We start from the raw sequence: 23,846 nt of genomic DNA on the forward strand, positions 1-23,846 counted from the left end.
TTTCTGGGTGCATACTCCATTACAAAGATACACTCTTTTTCATCCCTTTCAACAGCTCTTCTTACATAGCTGCCCTTTGTCTGATATGCCATGGTAGGAGCGCTCGGGTGATATTGTCGTGGTTCAATCTCCTCCTTTCGGTCTTGCCCTGGTAATCTTATACAGGCTGAAATTTCCATGTGCGTCGCTGTCTGTTGCCATTCTGCAGTGCTGTGTTCCTGATTTGTTTTGGCAGAGCAAGCTGGAGTCTGTATGGCACAGTGAAATATTCTTCGATGCTATATAATTCAGACTGAATAAGGAGTCTGTATAAGGCACGTGTCTCAATATATATATGTATATAAAAACACTAACATTGTTAATTCAAGTCAAGCATCTTTTACATTTAATTTCTGTCTTCAAGTAACGCTTTGTTTTCATGTTCCCTTTCTTTGGTTTCGTTGGGGATCCCTCCGTTCTCCAGGTCTGAATGCTGCTGGATGCAGTTGGTCAGGACCGCGGTGCTAGAAGAGTTCTCGGAATTACACATCTTCTCTGTCTCCTCTTCCTTTTTCTCTTCATCCAAGGAGTAGTTTCGGAAGGTCTCGTAAATTTTCCGCACATCCTCAGGGATGGTTTTTTTGAGGTCTTTGTTTTTCCTTTTGGTCATCTTGGCAGACGATCCAAACTTGTTGATGATGTTGTCCTCGGACGCCCCCTGCCCGTGCTTGTTGAGCTGATCTGACCCTTTAAGGCGCAAGTTGTTGGGCCTGTTGTTGATGCTTTCCTGAGATGAGGCCTTGAAGCGCCCCGTTTCCAAGGCAGTGAAGACAGAGCGCTTCTCTGGGGAGAGCATGTCCAAGGAGTGGGCTCGCTGGTCCAGGCCCAGGCGCCTGCGCTCCATGCTCCGGATGGTGGCTGCCCGCTGAAGCTTGTCATGGATCTCCACGCTCAGCCGCCTCCGTGTCTCCCTGAACTCTGCCGTCACGTTCGCTTTCCACTCAGCCGCGTGGGCTTTTATTTCACCAACCTTTGTGACAGCAAGAAAGAGAAATTAATTCAAAAGGCAAAAAGAAAAAGCAAAATGAAGCAACAAGTCTTTCCCACAGAACAGCAGGGCAAGCACGTTCTCCTCTGGCACAAGAGACTGATCCCAGCTCCAGTGCATCCATTTGGACCCAAACTTCAGTAGCCAAGTGGGCAAGCTCTAAACACACCAGCTAGTGACCAGCTAATGGCTTATAAGGCATATAACTTGTCTGCCCATCTCACATTTTGCCACCCCACACATTTTCTAGCTGTGTTATATGATGGGAGGTGTTCATGCTAATCCCTCTTTGGTTAAGAACAAAATCCTGACTTAAAACGTCAGCGGTAGGTGGTCAAGAGTGGGCAAAATTAATCACAGGTAGTTATACCAATATGCTTCAGAACAGGACAACAACGAGTGTATCAATGGAGTATTTTCGCATATTGCTGATGGATGGAGCTGTTCAGTCCCACTGAAGGTTCTGGTCAGTGCCGCAAAGCAATTAACACTGGAAATACCTGTTAGATAAATTCAGGTGGACTTCTGACTGGTCCGGTCTAGGGTTCATTCTCAGGGACAAATGGAGCTGCCTTTAATGGAGGTTCCCACTGCATAACTGTCCAAACACCACCCTCTTACTAAGAGTTTTCAACACATAATCTGTGTGGGCACCATGAGCATGTCATTAAATGTCTCCCTGCTTTGCTCTGGTTTACTCCTTTGCACCTGAGAGCAGAATAATGGCTGAGAACAAAGCACCTGCATGGCTGCTGCATTTTTGAACTGAGAAAAGAGAAGACAAATGATCAAGCAACATCTCAGTCAACACAGACCTTTTCCCAAGTTCAGCTAAAGGAGAACAGGTTCAGGAGTAGGAGGTCTGCAGGAGCCCAGCAAGGTCAACTGTTTACTTGGGCTGCTGCAGCCAGAATGCAAGTTCCTGCAACCAGAGATCCATAAGTCATCTTCTGTTTCTCAGGCCAGATGGGCAGGTGTCCCTTTAGCACTGTATTACCTGTGGCAGCAGGCATCTCACATCCACCGTGAGAGCTCAGATTCCCACCGGTAGGTGCCTGCTGATGCTCACCCTGACAGCCAAGCTCCCTGTGAAGCCCCCTGTTATTAATGGAGATGCCCAGGGGACGCGCCAGACCTCAGGGACCACAGGTGCCTTCACGAAGGAGAAACAGCACTATTCCTCTGCCAGACTTTGCCTATGCCTGCTTTTTGGCTAACCCTGCCAGGCTGCCTTTGCTAGCAATGCAGGAGGAGATTGCCTTAAAAATGGAAATTATATCATTAACTACCTCCACAATAGGCTTCAGCTCTACAGTCATGGCAATTGCCTTCTATTTTCCACCCTTATTTGAGTGAGGCATTAGCAACAGTGTCTTTGAATCACAGAAAGCATGGTCTGAGTGAATTTAATTATGCTCTTCCTGATACTGACTACTCAGTTTCTTCAGTTTTTAATAATATGGTACTCAGTAAGGGGCCTGAATCTAAACCTTTGCTCAGAACCATATTCCCTGGCACAGGGAAAGGTGGGAAAACTCAATATAAAACCCTGGTTTAAAGGCAGATTCTTGTTTCATGATGAAGAGTGCCAACTAATGTCTTCAAAACCCACGCATTTCTAATTTTTAAGGAGAGAACACTGACATTTTTATCACAATTTTGTAGCTAGTTTCAGAGTGAAGCCTGGCCTCTCTTATTCTGTAATTGCAATCCTACTGATGTGTGCTGTGTATTTGGCAGTACTGGTAGAGGTGTAGCAACCTAGGTTGCTTCAGTTGCTCTTTTTCCTCGCTTTGTGAAGGAGTTAAAGATCAGAACTACCTAGATACTGAAGGCAGCCAGCGGAGTCAGCCATGGGGAATACTGAGCATTGGTCATGCAAAGAAGCATCCTTCTTTAGACGAGCAGGAATCAGGCACTTAGAGCTCCCTTATAAAATCAGAAACCACTGAGACATTACTAGTCATACCTCTTCTTTTGTCTTCTTGGACAGGACTCTTAACCAGTCTCCAATCATGCTCAGGACAGCCGCAAAATAGGCGAGGCCAACAAGGATCCAGAACCACACCAAGGGTTTGTACCACTCCCGGTAATGGATGTCAGCATTTCCTCCTGAAATAAGCAGATGCTTATGCTTAGGAATCATGAGATGCCACAATTATGAGAAAATATCTGCAATTCTGAGGAATTCCTGAAATTATTTCTCAACTCTTGCCAACACCACTGTATTTCTAATAATAGATGAGAGGCCAGTCAGATGGGAGGAACACAAGCTGTTCTTAATTTAAGACTCTTCAAAATTACCTATTATCCTGCTGCTATGTGACCTGCCAAAGCAGCTAGTAAACACTTTTCTTTATATTGCTCACACTCTGAAGAAAGTCTGAAATTTCTGTTTTGATAGTACTTGCAACAGCATGAACACTCTTCCAAGAAAATGGTTTAATACAACTGGTCTTCCTTATCCCAAACTGCCTGCAGCTTGGTAGTTGAGAAACTTTACAGTTTAACACTCTCAGATTATATAGTTTCCAGATTTTTTTTTTCTTTTCTGGCATTTAGCTACAGGATTGAGAGTCCTACACACAGGACAAAGAAAAGTGGCTTTGTCTTCCCCTCCAGACCAGGATATCTGACAGGATCCAGCCATGCATCAGCCCTGATAATAAGGATATACTGTCTGCTTGTGTATCAGTTATAGGGATGCATTCTCTGGCCAGTAAGTTGAGAGGAGATATGTATCAAATGAAGCAATAAATATCCTATATGGTCTTCATACAAGTCTCAGGGTGACCTGGTAAAACAATTGTGCAAGACATTTGGCAAAGCTCATGGGCTATGAAGAGCCTAAAATAAGCGCAGTGGCAGCCAGGCTGCTGCCTACCACGTAGTAGAATAAACTTTCCCAAAAGAAAGCAACCACAACATCACTTTTGAGACTCCCAGTCCCATCACAAGGCAAGAAGGAGAGCCAGTGTGAGGCAAGCAGAACTCTGAGCTGCAGGGAGTGAGTGGCAAAGGGTCTGCACAGCCCCATAGCCCCAGCCCGCAGTGCAGGTGACCACCACCTCGGTGGTACCGGTGTGACCCGCTGCCCAAAGAGCCAGCCCGCCAGGGGACTCAGGCAGAGGACTGCCTATGTCCCACTCTTCAGCCTTGGTTAGGCAAGAGCTAGACACCAACTTGTACCTCTGCATGACTGCAGAGAGAGTTTAGGATTTTTCCCCCGGTGACATCACCAGACAACACAGTTCGGCATTTCCCCCTGAGCTTTTTGAAACCTGAGACATTCCTACGACTCTAATTTTACCCAGACTCAGTCTGAGTGTATGTACACTGTTTGAAATTCCCCCTGGAAGGTCAGACATGGAGAACTGGCAGGGACCCAAATATCAGTTTTGATGTTACTCCCTCCCCACAGACCACATGAATCACTCTCTTTTTTCCAGTCTTTAAGGGTGTGAAACAATGGGAGGTGGGGGCTGCTGTTGCTATGGTACAACGAGGCTCTTCTGATCATACGTGTCCCTGAGGATGCTCGCTATGAAACAGATTGTCTAGGTCTATCTTACGGAGTAATCAGGCGACTGAGAAAGCATGAGACCACTTTTTTCCAGCCTATCAGATATTCTGTTTTTTTCAGGCTCCATCCACAATTGTATCTCCAACAGCAGTACAGAAACTTGCCCGGTTTGCCAGGAGCTGGGACACGTTCTAGGTGGAATAAATCAGCATAGCTCCATTGATGCTGTTTTACCCAATACGATGTAGTATTTCTGATTTGATATTGAAGGGACGGAGCTATTGAGAGATTGAAGTGACAAAAAAACTGTTTCAAAACCGGCAATAAAACCCAAATCTCCTGGTGATCACCTGCCTTAAACTCTTATCATGAGATAGCCTCTGAAGTTTTCCCATTCAGGGTCTTCCATTTGATTTTTGAAAAATCCTGGTTGTTAGTAGCCACCCAGCTGTGGATTATATTCTCCTAATCATGTTGAATATAGAACAATTTAACTTACTATTCAGAGCATTCTTATTATTATATTACTGAAGAAAACAATACCAAGTGTGATATGCTTAAGAAAAATATTGTGAATTATTTTTATTTCACATTGTGATACCACAAAGTCAGTGTATCAGCGAGCTTCTCTTCACATTTAAGTGGTTAAAATGGACCAAGCTCATACAAGCACTTCTGTACCTGAATGCTGATAAAACACTTCTTTTTCTTACCTGCGGCTTTCTTTGTTCACTGCCTTTTTTTCTCAATAATTCATGTCGTCTATACCACCATATCATAAAAAGGGAGGATGAGATTCCTCTCTACAAAAAGATGTGTCTGCAGCTCTTCAGCAAAGAAAACTTTATATATCCTGTAGCTTCATTTGATGCTTTTAACTCATTCGTATTTCACTGATTTATAGTAAGTAACAAAACAGTAGCAAAGCATGGCTGTTTGTAACACAGGCATCTTAATGCCTTTAATTGGGAACACTAACAGGAGTGAGGAGTAGAGGTCATGTACTAATGGGGAAAAAATCCACTTATTTTAACCACCTTTTCGTTAGCAAAGCAGTTGGGGGAGGGGGAGAGGGGGGGAATAAAATCTCATCTTGCCAGCCAACAATCTTGACTCCCTCTTTGGAAATTGATAATGATGGATATTTATAGTTCCTGCTAGTACTGTATTAATCTTGGAGAGTATCCTCCTAGCACTGAGATGCGCACCCCAAGCAGCCCTTCTTTTCCTTCCTACATGAGTTTTCGTTAACAGGGCAACTGCAACGTCAACATTTCTGCTGAGGTTAGAGAATAAAATGCAGTTTCTGAAATGCTGCAGCTGCTGTAGTAGCAGCCCATTGCTGCATCCCAGCAGAGATTTCTCCAGCCCCATGGCTCAGCCCTACTTTGTAAAAGCCTCATCTATTCATCATTTTGGCTACATGCTTCTGCAGGCAGCCTCAGACCGAGCCCTAATGGACTAATACATATGTCAAGTTCAATGGGAAAGTCGTTTGACTTGTGCATAATTCATTGCACGATAAAGGATAATCAGGACTTCCCAGGCTCCCGGTAGCCACGCTGCTGAAAGCCGGCAATCTGCAGGTGGCAAGGCACCCGGTTCTTAAATCACCCTGGTGTCCCACTGCCCAGTAACCCCAACCAAAACACCTGGCATCATGTTACAGGGATACAATCCGTTGTGAAAAGCCTCCTCTCTACACCAGCAAACAAGCTGTAAGAGCCAAAGCCCTGGCGCACAGCACGCAGGCTCCAAGCTGCTCACCTGCTACAAAGTCACCGAAGCCAACAGTAGTCAGAGTGACAACCACAAAGTAGATGGACTCCAAGGCTGTCCAGCCCTCGATGTGCTTGAAGATAACTGCAGGAATGGTCACAAAGACAATGCAGCCTGCCAGGATGAAGAGGATGGTAGAGATCACCCGGATCTTTGTTTGACTCACTTGCTTTTTCTAGAAAAAGAAAATAACAAAAGAAAAAAAATAATTTTTGAGTGGATTGCTGGGACTGTATACCTTGTGAACGGTAGGCTGATGGTGCTGGCATCACCTGGTGTGTCTCTTTCTGCCTTTTGTGAGTTTATTAGGTGGAACGCAACCAACCCTCCCTGTCAGTGAGAGCCCTTCCCGGCTCACAGGGAACATCTATGTCTGGCCCCACAAAATTGTGATTCCCATTGTCCATCCACTAGGCAGCTACTAACCTTCCAGAAACACAGCCTGGAAAAGCAGTCCTGAGCTTCAGAAAGGCTCCAGTACACTCCAGCTCAGGTTCAACATGTAAGAAAAAGTGCACACCCCCATACATGTACACATACACCCACATCGCCTCACCAGCTCCAAGCGTTCAACAAGTAAGACCAAGACTAAAATCAAAATAAACTCTTTTTTCCTCTAAAAATACCCCTGAGATTTTATGTAGAAATAATTCATGCTGCGGGTTTTCTAGACTCAGGTTTTCCAGCTTGCATTCACAAATATGAAGATTAAATGTCCTTTACAAAAATAGATAGCTGTATTATCAGTTTGCTCCAGAAATAAAAGATTTATGTCAAATACCAAACAACCTGAGATAAAATTACCTACGTAAATCCACACTGGAGGGCTCCTGAACAAAGAGGATGCGTATTACTGGCTGCTATAAACTGAACACAAATATAAGCAGTGTAATTGCAACATTTTACACTCCTAGCTCATATAAAACCTCAATCTATTTAATATAAACTTAGATTTATCCAGTAGTATTGATGTCAGCCTGGATTAATACAACGGACTCTGGCAGATTTATTTCAGGTTTTCTCTGACATAAATAAACTCCAGATTCAATAGAGTTTCACAAGAAACCTGGAAGAAGAAATTTCCAGTCCTTATGCAGGAAAAGGAGTGCGGAGGTCACTGTCAGTCACGTATTTTCAAATTTAGTTTTCCAAATCAAGCATCTCTGTTGACCCAGAAATGAGATCTCATTTCAGATTGGGATGTTGCCTGGGAAGGAAATCAGGTCTCAGGAGCCGTCTTTGCACCATACAGAAGGGATATTGCCTGAGCTGGGGTTATCCACCAGCCTGCGAGCAGTACTGCTGCTGCAGCTGCTGCAGGAGCATTTCTTTCAGAGGTGCCATGCCAGACCCTCATTAGACACCCATCCGAGCTGGGGTGCTCTGCAATTAGAACCCAGGCAGCAGCATAAATATGCCATGTTTCCTGAATACTTCTAGTTCTGAAACTGTTTGAGATGATCCCTACACTTGATATTTTGTTTGTTTGTTTGTTTTGCGTGCACTTATTATTTTCTGTGTCTGGCTGAAAAGAAATAGTTAAATAGTAATATAATGCCATTAATCAAACTGAAGGCACAGGAAACACTAAGTACCAAGGAGAAAAACAACACAAGAATATAAAACCTGACTTCTTGTTTCTCGAGATTCATTCTGAGCGATTTGCTAAAACACTAAAGGATGATGTAGTTTCTTCAAGAGGCACGGTCACCCTTCACAACAGCAGGGTTTCAGACTTACTCTGTGTGTGGTGAAGGGAAAGCAACGGACCTCGTGGACGTTACGTGGTGTCCGAGATTGGCACACTTGCTTTTTGTCATGGAGGATGAGGCTCTAACCACGATGTCATTTAGTTAATAGTTTGGCCAAGGTGACTTGTTCACTCCTACCCAATGCTTCAGTTTCCTGATATGTAAAACGGAACGGCAGGCACCTTGCTACAGGGGAAGGTGCCATATAGTACTGGGAATCCTTGGGCAAAAAAATACTTCAAAGCTGCCAAGCACTAAGCACTACTAGTAAAGCAAAGTTATGCAGAGTCATCCTTCCTACAGTCCCCATACAGCAATATTAAAATGCATTTCTATATGTGTCAGGATTGTCTTGTCTCGTGGCAGAAACAAGAGTGGAAAGCATGGCCTGCAGATCCGTACCAAATGGTCAGGGCATCCGCTTATTTAGGAGCGATACATTCGGGTTGTTGGTTTTTTTGGAGATGACAGGATCTGCAGAAAAGCCTGACTCATGGTTACTGTGCACCTCGGTCACTCGCACTAAAGCAGAGCAGCTGAGGGTCTGTTTTCTTCTCGCTCTTCCAGCGGTACAAAGGAAGGCAGCAAGCTACGGTGAGTCAGGGACAGCATTTTCAGGGCTACTGAAAAGAGCACAAAAGGAAGACTCAGAAGCAAAATTACTTAATGGACAATAGCACATGGAATTCAGGGTACCAGTGACAAGGAGGGTCTTTTCACAGTTAGATGTGCCTTCAGAGAATGTTCACAGTACAGGATAATTGCCATAGATCCAAAAAATGCCAAGGCATAAACGTCATTAGTCATGGAATATGTACACTGTAGTAATTACGCATCACAAAAAGGTTGGTTTGCGTTAGGTTTTTTTGCAGATGGAGTTGGCCTTGCTATTTAACTACAAAGAACATTATTTTCTGCTGCCCAGGTTCTCAGGAATAAGGAAATGCAGGCTTTACATTCCAGTTTTGGCACAGTTGTATCAAGATGAGAGTAAATTAACCTGACCCACTGCAGTATTACACTGTACCAAGTCATTATTAAAAGAAAAGAGAGAGAGAGAGAGATAGCACTATATATATACATATATATATAAACTCCTAAAGGTTGAGAAATCTGAAAAAGTTCATACAAACTCCTCTTTTAAATAGTATTTGCACTCTGGAGCCAAACACTGGCAAACAGCTGAGCAACTCCAGCTAGGCTAGCACATTCCCTGAGCCCATGTGAGTTTGTGACATAAATATAGGATTTTCTATAGGCGTCAAAATGAAACAGTAAGAAAGGCCTTTCTCCAGGAAAAGTAGTTAATCTCATAGCAGTTTAAGTAAAATGAAAACACTTGTAAGAGAGATGTTTTCTACTCTTTTCTTTTTTTAGTTTGTTTTGTGTTTCTTTTTTAGTTTTGTTTTAACAACAAGTTCTCTCCACATTGATGAAGCAGGTAACTTCTAAGACATTCATCAAATATAAATAAATCAGTGCTTTCTAATGAGAGAGACTTCAATTTAAATCAGCCTACAGCTGATCTGGAAAAGATTAAAGAAGGACTCTTAAGAAGAAACGAACAGAGCTTTCTGTGATATAACCACCTATGAGGGGTCATTCCCAGCTACTAATGAAGGTGCTGGTTTTACTCTTAAGGTGGCCAGGTGCTACAAAGGCAACATCACTGACATCATCTTAACCATATTTATTCAAACAACCCACTGCCAACCTGGGCTAGTGCTGAGAGGAGTGAGGACAGACGTTCCCATGAAAACACCCTTATCAGTGGAATTTTGTTCTTCTGCATCTTTTCCTTGCTTTTTCCTTATTTTCTGTTACATACACGGGGGTCTTCTTGGTTTTGGTCTTATCCAATAATTTCCGGAGTTAAAAGAAATCCTGTATTTTTTTCTTCCCTCCCCCTGGTCCTACAGATCAAAGCTGATGAACCAGATTATTTTACAGCTCTTGCCCTGTTCAGGTGAATTAACTCAGGTGCAATTTTTCTGACCTGACTGTTGACAGCGAAAGGACCAAACAAGGTTCTTAAGTTCCCAAGCTGAGATCACAGGGATGACACATATTCCTTCAAAAAGGGAGTAGGAGACATTAAGCATGGGATCAAAAGATGCTACAGCCATTTATCAGATTAGACTAAATGCTAAATATGTGAAACATACATATTCCCATGAATACCATATTTCAAATATGCTTATTCCACAGTTTTATAGTGGCACCTCCCGTTTCACTGAAACTCCCCCAATATACAGTACTACTCAACCACAAATAGCACTGGAACATTAGCTGCTTCACAGTGAGCTCAGATGGTTCTTCCACCTTCCAAACATTTTCTGTTCTGAATTCCTGACAAATATCCCCAAGAATCACACAAGTTATTTACCTTTTTGGCTAGATGACCAGTGCCATATTTTTAGTACTAGTGTAATGTGCCTGCATGGAACATGCTGTCCTCATCCTTCTACAAGGCTCTGCAGTTTGGAGCACTCCTCCAAAGAAAACACGTTTTTTCAACATTTCTTTTGTCCCCTTAACCTACTCTTAACTTTATGCCCTCTCCCATGCTGCCAACTATTCTTGGAACAGATTGTCTTTGCCCATGTGCTCATTAAACAGCTTGTTGTCTAAATCACTTTCTCCAGATCAAAATATTTTAACAAGGGGAAAGCCAGTCTCAAAGCATAAAACAGAGTATCACACACATAGGTTGTTGCGGTTTTTTTTTCCCTCAGCCACAAACATTAGGTATGTTGTTAGTCAAAACATTTTTGCTAGACTAGTGTAGACAGTGCAGATATTCACAGGTTCACAGTGCTTGCCTTCCAGCTCAGTCAGATGCAGGGCAGCCCTGGTCCAGAGGCTGGCACGTACCTCAGCGAAGCGCGATGCCCATCTCAGCAGGCTGTATGGAAAGGCTGGCACAGCCCTGGGCTCACAGAGCTCCTTGGCGGTTGCATCGACCTCACTGCTGCCTATACCTGTCACTATGGGTTTCTTTCTAGCTTGTCCTAGCTCCTTCACATTCAAAATGAGGCTGAAAGTAAATGTATTTTAAATATCACTGACTTAGAGATAATATCTAAGAATAATATAATAATCTTTTGTTCTTCTGTGTTCTCTGAACACAGCCAATTCCAGCTGGCTCCAATGGACCCACTGCAGGACACTGCTGAACTCCTCAGACAAGGTGGTAGCACCTCTGGGAAAGTGTATTTGAGAAAAGGCAGAAATGCTGGACAGGCAGAGGAGGAGGACGAGGACAAGGAGGGAATAGAGGAGGGAATAAGGAAACAACAAGGACAAGGCAGTGGGAGGTGCTCCATGGCAGAGCAGGTACTGCCCTGGAGGGCCCACAGCCCATGGAGGACCAGTGAAGGACCAGAGGAAAAGGGCTGAGAGACAGAGAGCAGCAGAGAGAAATCCCATAGGAAAAGGGCTGAGAGACAGAGAGCAGCAGAGAGAAACCCATGTGTCCTGAGCCCAGCCCCTCGCTGCTGGCTGCTGACTGAGGGACTGGGTGCCACCTGCGGTGATAAGTGGGGGGAGGAGAGGTGTCTGGCGCGAAGTGAGCCTGGAAAAGGGGGAGAGGAAGGCATTTGGAATGTTTGTCTTTTTACTTCCAAACACCCAACCAATTAAATATTTATCCTAGTTGAAAATAAATAAATTAATTCCACACAGTCAACTCTGTTTTGCCCATGACAGTATTCGCCAAGTGATCTCACTGTCTTTATTTTGAACCGTGAGTTTTCACTTTTGTTCTTCTATTTCCCCCCTCACCCCACCATGGGAGGGGAGCAAGCAAGCAGCTCTGTGGTGTTTGCCAGCCCAGGCCTAGGCACCCATCAATGGAGAAGGCAACACCCCTTGAAAGCATAGCCGCAGAATTCTACACAATATATTTTAAAATATATACATTTCAGACCCCTCCATGGGTTAAGGACAGTGGTTTGAACCATTCCACTAGAGATGGGCTTCCCCTACTGTCTAACCAGCTGTCTTGGCACCTCAGTGCTATTTTAATTCTCATGTTTTATAAAGAACCCTGCTACTGCTGCACAAAAAAATGCAAAATCCATCCCCTATTTCTTACCAGTAATAAGTACTGTAGGGGAGACAGATATAAAAAGCTGTAAGTGCTCACACTTGTTACTAAGCTTGGGAGAGACAATCCTGAATACACACACGGCACAGGTCAGAGGAAAGCGGATATTTTTTTACATTGCTATTTTTCCCTATAAAACCACACTTCTGCGGGGTGTTTGTCTAGACCCAGATGGAATATGCAGCAAGATTCTCACAGAGGAGCAGCTTTCTCTAATGTTATTTTTTTAAAATCTCTAGGCACGGATCTTGCTGCAGTCATAATGTGAATACTGAGACTGTGTTATAAAAATACAGAAACACTGGCTCGGATATATTCCAGGCTTCACATACCCCTTTCCAATCTTCTTCTCTCTAGGAAGCACATGTAGGGCTTTCTGATATGCACCAACTAATTTTTCAATTTGATTATTATGCTACTGAAGAAACACAAATAACAATAATGAGCCCCAACCTCTGTTCTAGCTGAGCTGTAGCCAGCCCAAGAAAAACTAAATGTTGAATAAGAAGGATCCCTATAGATAGATACATAGAGAGGTAGATACATAGATGCTTTTCTCAGACATCGGAGCAGACAAAGGGCAACAGAGGTTCGTGGCATAGACTGAAGCAGTTTCAAAGGATGCTCACAGAGGCTGAATTTGGAATGTATCGCTCCTTCCTTCCTTCTAGTCCCTTCTGAGTTACACCTATATTCGCCTCTCTCAGGGAGTGCAAGAATGGCTTAATAATCATTGTTCCACCTCATTTCCCTGTACCTGAATGGGTTTTACCTTGCCATTGCTGGTAACACTGATTTTGGTCAGTGTTGAGTCAATGCTTTCATCCTGTTCCTCAGCGCAGTTCAGGGGGAAAAAATAAAATGGGATTATGATAGTGCAAAGAAGAGTGCCACACAGCAGCAAGGCTAGATTTATGAGTATATGCTCAGCACCTAATTAAGAAAGGTACTGAGACAGAGAAAGACAATCAGTGTAGCTACATAAATGGGAGATTTAGCTATCCATTGCATGACATGGCCACTTTCAAAGACTTAGCAAGGAAAAGAAAACTGAAATTCATGTTAGAAATATCTCCTCTTAAAAGCCCCAAAAGAGCCAAAAAAAAGAATGTTGAATTTCTCTACTCTTCTATTTTTTGTACTGTTATTGTTTTGTTCCTCTACAGCAGAATAAAGCATCCCAATTCCTTCATACTACTGAGTTTTCACAACAATTCCCTAGTGATTAGGAATTTAACATCATCAGCATCCGTAGGCTAGAGCGGATATTTTGTTGGACTAACTGAAAGGTTAAGCACCAACCTTTTGAAACAGGGATCTTCAGGCTGGACTGGTTGTACCTGTTTCTAGACTGCAGGTCTCAGTTTCTGCTTAGTTTGGAATAATGGCCAAGCAGCCTTCCCTTGCCCTTCTTGGATACAAGAGCATAAATCATTCTCTGCAAGAAATTCTTGCAGAAGCCTCCAAAGCATATTTTGTATTTACCATGAGATTTCTTACAGGTATTAACAGTAAAAAGATGACAATATTGCAGTCTTTCTAGAGGAAAACGCTATTTGTGAATAGCCAAGAAACCAGTGTTCTCTGGGTAACTAGACCACAGCGAGTGGGTTTTACTCTAGGTGGGATACAAATCCCAGAAGAGTAGATGGAAAGTAAAAGGAGGAAGGTAGAGCATCTTCCCCTGGGCAAAAGCATGGGAAGAGTGGAAAATGTCTCACCACCTAGAAGCATCTCTCCATGCCCAACTCTCCCACTGCTCCCGCCCAGCCTTCTCCAACATTTTGCAGGAGCTGCCACTTCTTTTTTGCAAAGGGAAAAGGGGGCCAAGGATCCCCTCAAAGGGAAGGTCTGGCACAGGGTGAAGGGTGCATCAAATACTTCGTCTCATGGCTCAGCTCTTATTGCCACAATGACACCTGTACGTGCCGAGGGAAAACATGAACATGTAAATCTGTTAGAGTGGTTAAACACAATAGCTTAACGTCCTAAAAGATGAGGTTAAATGCATAAAGCAACATAACATGTTCAGGACTAATTCTCCACCTCCATCCACCCACCACCACTAAATTTGTCACCTCCATCCCACCTGTTCATAACCTTGAAGCAGCATCTCTGAAGTGCGAAAACAGCACATCCTTATGCCTGGAATGAGGCAGCACGTTCAGGTATCCTCATTAATAATTCCTATCTGTTGCCCTTTCACGCTCCATCACCCCCATCACACTAAGTCTCTGATGCTTCCTCCAAGTTGCCACAGGAGTTTGGAGGATATTCTGAAGGACACGACTAGAATGGCTCTATGTATTTGTTGAGGGGGGTGGGAATCAACAATCACTGTATTATTAGCGGCTAGATATTACATAGTGAACTGTTGCAGTTGCATCTGTCTTGCGTTTCCTTTACTCCTATGTTGCAATCTTGGGGTTAGGGTTTTCTTTAGGCTATAAATCACACTTTCCAGAGGTGGCAACACCTGCTCAAGACCCTGGCACATAGGATTTGGTATTTAAACACTGCACTGTCAGGAACACAGAGAAGTTTCCCCAGCAATATGACCAAAACTTAAAGCAATAACAAAAGGAGGCTATTCACCATTCGTGCTTAGGAAGGAGTTTAACTTTCAGGCTGATGGTTGAAAAGTTGACGGTGTTTTGCCATTAATCAGCAGCTTCCATTGAAGTATCTTATCTTTTAAGCTTCATACAGAGTATCCAAGACACCCTAGCTTGCTCAGTAAATCTTAGTCATGCTTTTAGCTTCTGTTGTCTTGTGTTGCATGAGAAATAATTGCTTGAGACTCACGGTGGGTTATTTCCAGTGCACTTTGCTGCAATTAAAAGTTATCTGACTATACTAATTTCAGCAGGAAGCGGGCAGGTATAGTTTAACACTTTAGAATAGTGGCTCCCAACATTTCAAACCATAAAGATGGACTGTTTTAGCTCAGTTCCTTAACAAGAAATTGGGGTTACAAGCCGTGCATGGAAATGTAACTCTTTGCCATTGCTATACTGAGATCATTCTGAATACTAACCTGGTTTCCCAGCTAAACGAGAAGTGGCAAGATTGGGCTTTGATGTCAAGAAAGAAAGCGCTCGTCTTTTCACCATAGAAAACACAAAAGAAATGGATAGCTGAAACAATAGCTGGCAAACAGACAGAGATCATATTCTAGAGATAATCCCTGAGTACATAAAAATAGCCTGAGTACATAAAAAGTAAACAGTGGAAGAAAACTCCTTCTGAAAACTTACTTCATCTTACTCTATTGCTTTCATGTTCTTCAAGGATGATAATCATCATCCGTAGATCGATCTCATCACAGAAGGGTTGAAACACTTCTACTCAGGGTCAGTTGCCAAATACTCTCTTACCTTGCACTTAAATCAGTTTTTAGGCCACTAATTGCCTACTACCCTGTCTTGATTTATTAATTAATTCTGTGTAACATTCAATCAGGTGCTAAAATATTAGGCACGCTACAAGAAAGCTAAAGCAGATGAAGAAAACGCTTCTGTTTTGGTTTTTTTTTTAAGATACAGAGGATATTGGGTTAATAATACCACAGTAGCTGCAGTATATTCACAATCAGAAAGAAATGTAATGAAAATCATTTCCCAATGAAAAATACGATAACATTTTACTGTAATACAGACAGATAACTGAAGAGTGGTGGCTTAGCCCCAGCTGCTGGCTCCCTCCCCTCCCTGTGGTGGGATGGGGAGGAGAAGTGAATATACGTAAAACTGTCAGTTGAGATAAGAACAGTTTAATAACTGAAATAAATAACCAAATAACAATAATAATAACAAAAACCCAATAATAGTAATGACAACGATAACATGATAGTTGTAACGAAGAGGAGAGGGAGAGAGGAATAAATCCAAGGGGAGAAAAAAACACACAACAAAAAACCCCAAGTGATGCTCAGTGCAGTTGCTCATCCCCAGCTGACTGATGCCCAGCCAGTCCCCTAGCAGCGATCAGCCCCCTCCAGCCAACTGCCCCCAGTTTCTATACTGGGCATGATGCTCTATGGTATGGAGTGTCCCCCTGGCCAGTTGGGGTCAGCTGCCCTGGCCATGCTCCCACCCGGCTCCTTGTGCCCCCCTCACAGAGCAGGGGGAACTGAAAGCCCTTGACTGAGGGTGAGCCCGCTCAGCAACAGCTAAACCATCAGGTGCTGTCAGCATCGTTCTCATACCAAACCCAAAACACAGCCCTGTACCAGCTACTAGCAAGAAAATTAACTCTATCCCAGCTGAAACCAGGGCAACAGTGATAAATAGCATCTTTGTATCAATCATGGATTCCCAACTAGTTTTTATACAATGTTCTGGTTTTAAGAGCCGTAAAATCTCATGAGCGTTGCAGTTCAGTGACAAGAGTATGACCCCAGTAAGAAGAATTATTGAAGGTTTGGACCTCTAATAATTTTAACATGAAGAAAAAAGTAATGAAAAGATATTAAAAGGCTTCACACAAGCAGGCAACACAGTACAAGTTTCCTCTGAAGAATCCTGTGGCCACCAGGTCCACTGCGCAGTGCCTGACAGCCCTGGACAGAGGTGTCCAGTACTACCAGCGTAAATTATTTTGGGGGATGACTTCAGTGTGTATTGGGTTTCAGGTTTGGTGCACTGGATCTGACTTGAGATTTCCAGATAACACTATACTCTAGATTTAAGCTAGTTTTAAAACCTGGTTTTAGGATAGACTTTCCTTCTCCATCTATACTATCACCTTTTTAGCGAGACTGATTTGATTCTAAAATTGGAGCAATTATTATCTCTTCCTGGTGTTGAAATGTTTTCCCTTCTTAGAGCTGCTTCCTTCTCTTTCTAGCAGTCCCAGGAATGCCCTTTCAACTACCGCCATGCTCAGCCACCACCTGGGGCTCTCTTTGGAGGTAGATTCACTTCAAACCCTTCACGATCCTCTCTCTGAAGGATGCTCAGGCTGCTGCTATGCTTCTCGCCAGCCCTTACAGGCCTAACAGACATTGTTGATAAAACATGCTTAAAAGACCTTTCAGAAACATCGAGATCTGAACTTAAACTGTTCAGGTTAATATTAACCCTTAAATTATATGCCCATTTGCAAGAGGCTGTTGACTTGCAGGATTAGAGAAAGATATGCTCCATAGCCAGCCCACGTAAGCTTTAGACTATAAACTTGGCAACAAAAAACAGTGGATAAGAACAAATCAGCAAAAGGTTTGCTGCACTTAGGTCACTTCCCCTGAAGCCCATTAGCTGTAAGCATTGCTAACTGAATTAAATACCCAGTTAGAGGAAATAAAATGCCAAAAGCTGGGATCCATAGATTTTGGGATGAATATTTTAATAGTAGCTTACTATCTCAGCACTGTGCAGAAAAGATGCTTTCCTGCAGCTCAGTATAATGGAGGGAAAAGTGATCCAGAGAGTAAAACCAACATCAAGACCATACCACAAGGCAGTGGTTGAACCTAAATACAATTCTGAGACAAGTTTGCCTCAGGTGGATGAAGAGTCACTGCATTTAGCAAAGTCATAGCCTGCACCATTAGTTGTTTAGGTCACCCATAGGATTATCATTTGCCTATTGGCACGGAGCATGAGGACTACTACAGGTGATCATCAAAAGCAAAAAAAACTTCCTGCTATCTTCCCATCACCGTAATTAAAGCACCGATTAGAAACATAAAAAGAGATGTGGCCTGCAGTATCTCAAGGAGAAAAGTATTTCAGAGACAGGCATTGTAAATTTACCACTCCTGCCTTTCATCCTCCAGCTGAACTTTGTAAGAGCCTACAGTCGCACTTGTGCCATTGCTGGCCATGCTACAGGGCAGCGTCCAGATGGCCCTGGGTCTGGACTGCTTTACATCCAAGAAAAACAATTAGAACAACTCTTGTTAAGAAGAGCATTGAAGGAGTCTAGCCAGGAAGGAGCAGAGAGAGGAATACGTTCGTAGAGTACAGAGAGACTAGGAATCCTCTTTGTAACAGACGTCACTGATGAACTAGAGGAAAATGCATCCAGAGTTTTCCAACCTGGAGCACACATCTTGTACAACCAAGTCCTCGATTTCAGGAGTGCTCAGCATTTTGACTTAAACAGTTGTCAGGCAGTAGTTTTTGAAAGGTTTGAAATGTGCTTCCTCACCACACCCCATCATGTTCTGCATAGTAAAACTCCTTTTCAAGAGGATGGAGGGAGGACTGCACCCCTCAGAAGTGGTTCACAGCCCACTCCAGCGTGGTGGGACATACCCTCCCTGAACTCCCATATGCTTAACAAGTCATTGTGCTGAAGTCTTACATCCCTGAGGAGAGCACATCAGCCTGACATTGCTAGAGACAAATTGTTCCAAAGAATCCAACATCTCAGCACTAACTGTGTTTTTAGACAGTTACTTATGCTCTAAATAAAGTTTAATGAGGAAGGCAAACTGAAATAAAAAGAGGCAGAACATTTGCTGACTGGTGTGTCTGTGCTCAGCTCCTGGACACGGCTCTCCCAAGCTGCTCGTTCTGCCACACTTTTTGTATAGAGCCTACACAGCTCCTGCAATTTTGCTTTCTTACAGTACCTGCATTTCTTAATTTCACTTTTATCATCAGCTAATTTACAAAAGCATGTCTTCGGATTTAAAGAGAGGAAATGAAAATGGTATTAAACTACTCCCCAGATTCATAAGGCACTGTGGACATATTGCTGGCAAGCACTAGAGTGTATCTAGGTTTTTTATTATTCTTATGTTGTAAAGTCCATTTTTAGCCAAATATGCTTTATGAGTATTATGAAGGATAACATTGCCTGCAGATCTCTTCTGCTAGTATTTGGCTATGCATGTATCCATAACCTTAGTGTTAACTAACGGCAAAATTCAGATCTGGATCTAGGTTTTGGTTAAATTGCCCATAAATTTCAGGACACTCAGGTTTGAAATGTACTTTCAGGTGCATACCCACCTGAAATAGTCACAGAAGTACCTACACATGTAAAGAAATCCTTTGCTCAGGAAAACCTTGCTCATGAAACCATGACTTTCAGATGGACCTTTAAGGCGTTACAGGCAAAAGAGCAGATAGTGAGCTGGGACAGTTTACACCCATTTGTTCTGGGTTGGTAAGTCAGTGCTCTAAAACACCTCTTTTTATCTGTACAAGCTCTCACCACACAGGTTATTTTTATCCTGAGCAAGTTATTCTGCTGCATGGGGAGCAAAACAGAAGCTGCTTCAAAGAGCCAAATTCCCAACTAGTGAGAGAGGCACAGAATCGAGGGAATCAAATGAAAAATGTTTCAAGTCAGCATATTGTGTGCTCTGCATGCTGCTTTCCTAGGCTACATCGCCTGTGGTCTTTCTGTAACAAGGTGATCTTGTCTAGGAGGAAAGCATTTCCATCATTTCTTCCTCAACGTGTTCCTGCAGGTAACTTCCCAAGTTTATAAGAAATGTTACTTTTGCTAGTGAAGGGGAATTCTGGGAATTATGAGGGAATTTCCTCTGCCATAGAATCATTTAGGCTGGAAAAGATCTTTAGGATCATCGAGTCCAACTGTAAACCCAGCACTGCTAAGCCCAACACTAAGCCATGTCTTCTTAGCCCTCCTTTTGTTGCTAATGTATTATAAAAACATCTTGTCTTTTATGGCAGCAGCCAGATTAAGTTCTAGCTGGGCTTTGGCTTATCTAATTTTCTTCCTGCATAGCCTTACGGCATCCTTGTAGTCCTCCTGAATGAATGGCTGTTTGCCCCTACTTTCCCATTCTTCTAGCAGCATCTTCACATCAGCTCCACTTAATTTCCATCACCCCTAACCATTTCTTCCAAATTCATACAGCCGTATTTTGTCTTCAGTTTCTACCTGGCTTCTCCCCTCCAAAACTTTCTGCTTCACCATCAACCTGCCATTTGCTACTGTTGCATCCTTTTCTCTCCCTATATATTTTCCTGTTCATTTAAAAACACTGTTTACAAATCAGCCTTTTTACAGAGTCTCAGTACACCAAGGCCCTGGCTGGCTTCTATGGTATCCAAATGCTAATAACAAATAACAGAATGTAATTAGATCTACTGTCCTGCTACAACAATAAGAAATTCTTACTAGATCATGGAAATGTACGATTCCTTTCTGGTGACTGATTTTTATATTTCTCAGCCATTTTGTTTGGGTGGAAATGACCCAGAAAATCATCAGGCTAAGCTGTGAACACTGAAATTTCAGCTCATAAAACTCATATCATTTTGGAATAATACCATGGATGTGCCCCAGCAAGTTGAATTTCACACTCCATCCTGACAGCTCTGCCCAGGGACAGGATGCCAGCAGATAGGAGATCGATCATTGCACTGGACCGTCCCACTGTGGAAGTTCTTGAATAGATTAAAAAAAAAAATCCTTATAGAAAATCACAATGAATAACACTATATTAAAAAGAAAAGATTGGGTGTTAATATCCTCAGCGGGGATAAAATGCAGCTGATGTAATAACACACTGATGCAGGCTAGTAATGAAATGCAATAAAATGAAATAAAAAGATTGTTTGATTTTGGGTATATTTTGATTAGATGTCAGGAGGTGGAGAGGAAGCTTTTCCATCAAATTAATCTGCTCAGAAATGCAGGCATCAGGCCATATATTCAGAACTACGAGTAGGATCTTACTAGCCAACGTATCACTTAGGTTATAATACATTTATCTATTTATTAACCATGTCCCACATTTTGAATTCAGTAACAACATTGCAAATCCTGAATTATTTCACTGGTTTGCCTAAGCAGTGATCTGGATTCATATTTCTGGTTTGGGGAACTCTCTCATCTGAAGGTTTGATCCAGCTGCCAAAGAATGAGCAGCATCAATGCCAATTTGGGGCTGGCAGAGAGCGCAGGGTGGGTGCTGCCTGGCAGTAAGCAGAGGGGGTCCCTGGCCTATGGCATTGCTCTAGGAGAAGGAGAAGTAAAGGTGGGACTTCAAGGAAACCTCAAACAACTTCTCTGAACAGCAAACCTTGCTGAGAACTCGCTCACCAGTCCTGCACTGGTGTCGGGTATAATGCTACAGGTTGGATGGGAGCCAAGGGAGGGAAGCGGGGGAAAGGGAGCAAGGGGAGAGGTAACAGAGCAAATGGACGGACAGAGGGGAGACCAAGACAGACAACTGTATTTTTAAGTGTTCTCCTTTGCACAGCTACTCTCTTGTACAAAGTTGTTTTCCCAGGACATGTTTCCCTCCTTTTCAGATCAGAATTTGTAAAGACCATTCCTGTCACTTGCACAGTAACAAAAGAGATCTGAGAAGCCAAAATTCTCAAAAAAGAAGTTGAATTTTGAAAAGAAAATGTAGCTAGGGTAGATCTGATGTATTCAGAAAGACAAACAACGAAGTTTAGAAAAGGTAAAGCTTTGGCAGTTTCTAAAAGAAAGCTTTCCAGCAGCTCAGCGGGACTTCGCTTACTGCTGCCCCAGCCCCATCTTCCAGCTAAGAACTACTTTTCTAGGACTGTTCCAAGGTTAAGGCAGTGCCTACTGCTGTCTTTCAGAAAAAGAAAAAACGATGTATATCATTTTCATAATACTTGTATGTCCCTTACATCTAAAACACACCATTTCCAATGGGCAAACAGGTTCTTCAAGTTGAAAACCCAAAAGCGAGGTAGCAGATGTGCCTGTGCAGAGAAGCCCCTGGTTTGGTGAGGTGTGAGCTGTGCAGAGGCGCCGTGTTTCTGCACATCGCGTATTTGCTTGAGCCACGAGCGTCGGGGGTGCAGCCTCGCCACCATCCACGTCTCCGGCTGCTCACTCACATCCCTGTATTGCAATTCACACCCTACCAGCTGTGCTGCCAGACCTGGCCCCCGCCTCACGCTGCAAGCCAGAGGAGTGAGAGCAGTAACCAAGCCCAGGATCCACTTGTAGTGGCTTCACTTCAGAAGCCAGAAAATCCTGGAGCGCTCCCAGAAGCACGTTGTGCCTAGGCTGAATGCCCACATGCATCTGTACTGACCAGCAAGATGAGGGAAGATCTGTCAGGTTATGCTCATCCCATCTCCTTCTAGTGAGAATCTAAACCCTCGTTACAAGGTTTGAAAAAAAGACTATCTGAATTTAGCCTATATTTAACTCACAATAATGACAGCTGCTGCATTCTGTAGCCGTGTACGCCGCCTGTGAAGTGCTTTCCTTTCTATCTTTAGGCGCTTGCAGCCTCTGTGTGTGCAGAGCAAACCAGAACAGGGTTTGTTCTGCCATTTATTACAGAAACATTCCCATAAGATCCCTCACACATGTAAGGTAACAATACTTTTATGGGTTTAGGTCACCTTCAAATGCATATTTCATTTCTGCAATGTCTGGAAAGCTTTTCCAGATGAAAATTATTTATAAGAATTACTAACTTTTTAAATTAGATTTTGAGTCTGTACATGGTTGTCTCACATGAGCTGGGAAAATGGGTCCATCACTGAGCCCAGATACTGAATGACCAGTGCATATAGTGGATCTGGTGACCGTGTACGTACCCATTCTCTGGGAACCACCCCTGCACGCACGTGAGAACAGACTAGTAACCAGGTTCTGTTCCCGGATATTGAAGATGGGACATATGGGAAGAATCGGTAGCTGAGTAGGTAGGGTTTGCACGGGGATGCTTTGGTTTACATCTTGACCTGATTGATGTTTATTTACTTGTACTAAACACAATTACTCCAGTAGGACAGATGGCATAGCCCAGCCAACACGTGGTGATGGGGATACCTTCCCGTATCCTAGGCAGCATCGCTCTGCCAGCGCCTCCCTTTCCTAAAATGAAAAGTTCCTGGGCTTGCAAAGCATTATTTTGCAATGAAATACTTCCAGCCTTACTAGTCACAAATGAAGAGTTGTTTTCCTGGTTATCTACACAGCAAAACAGCAGCAACATTTTGGATTACAAAATAAGCAGTGGCGTGTGTCCCGCCTTTCTGCTGAAATATTCTGTCAATACTGTGGGGGTAGTGTGTATTTGCTAAGAGCAGATCTCTTTGCCCCTTCATGGAGTCCAAATTGTTCTTAAATTTCCCACAGAGTGCGTGGGCTGATCGCTGCAATAGCTAAACGTGGCATTCTTAAGCTCTAATTTGTGCTGTTAATTAATGTAAGTTTGGTGGGGCTCCGCACAGGTCATGTCAGCGGCAGCAGAAGGGCACTAGCACAACTCCTGTGGGAGGAATCTTCCTTTCATCTTTCCAGCTATGCTGGGGGACGCCAGGGGCAAGCGATCCCTCGTGTGGCATGGGGTCCATGTGCACAGTCACACTGTTGGACAGAGCAAGAGACCTGTTAGGGAAACGCGTTGGGTGAAAAGATTGCTGTGCCGACAGAGAAACCTGCCTCTCCTTGCCACCTGCCAGCGTATGCGTACTACCTCTTGCCTGGCCTCAAAAAGCACCCTAACCACAACGCCAGGTCAAGCTGCCTTCAAATTCCATCCACCCGTACACATGACCATAACTGCAAGGATGTCAGGAACCCTCGGCTGCCCTGACACCAGCCCCGTAACATCCCTACGGGTGAAGGGGATGAACAGAAGCAGCGTGTTGAGGCACATGCACGTGGAAGGCGGATATATTATAAAGCCCAGGGTACACGCAAAGTTTCTTCCCATTCCCTTCCCCAAGG

General features: G+C 43.4%; 1 protein-coding gene across 1 annotated transcript in view; it reads right to left on the reverse strand.

Moving 5' to 3' along the window:
- Positions 1-385: 385 nt before the first annotated feature.
- The window catches only part of KCNK10 (potassium two pore domain channel subfamily K member 10), a 64,936-nt gene continuing 41,475 nt past the window's right edge, over positions 386-23,846 (reverse strand). The window contains exons 5-7 of the mRNA XM_037395452.1: positions 6,318-6,504; positions 2,997-3,139; positions 386-1,009 (exon numbers count right to left, since the gene is read on the reverse strand). Coding sequence (XP_037251349.1) covers positions 386-1,009; positions 2,997-3,139; positions 6,318-6,504 — 954 coding nt within the window. The remainder of the gene's footprint in view (positions 1,010-2,996; positions 3,140-6,317; positions 6,505-23,846) is intronic.

Source organism: Falco rusticolus, chromosome 7, assembly GCF_015220075.1.
Source record: "Falco rusticolus isolate bFalRus1 chromosome 7, bFalRus1.pri, whole genome shotgun sequence".
Classification (NCBI taxonomy): Eukaryota; Metazoa; Chordata; class Aves; order Falconiformes; family Falconidae; genus Falco; species Falco rusticolus.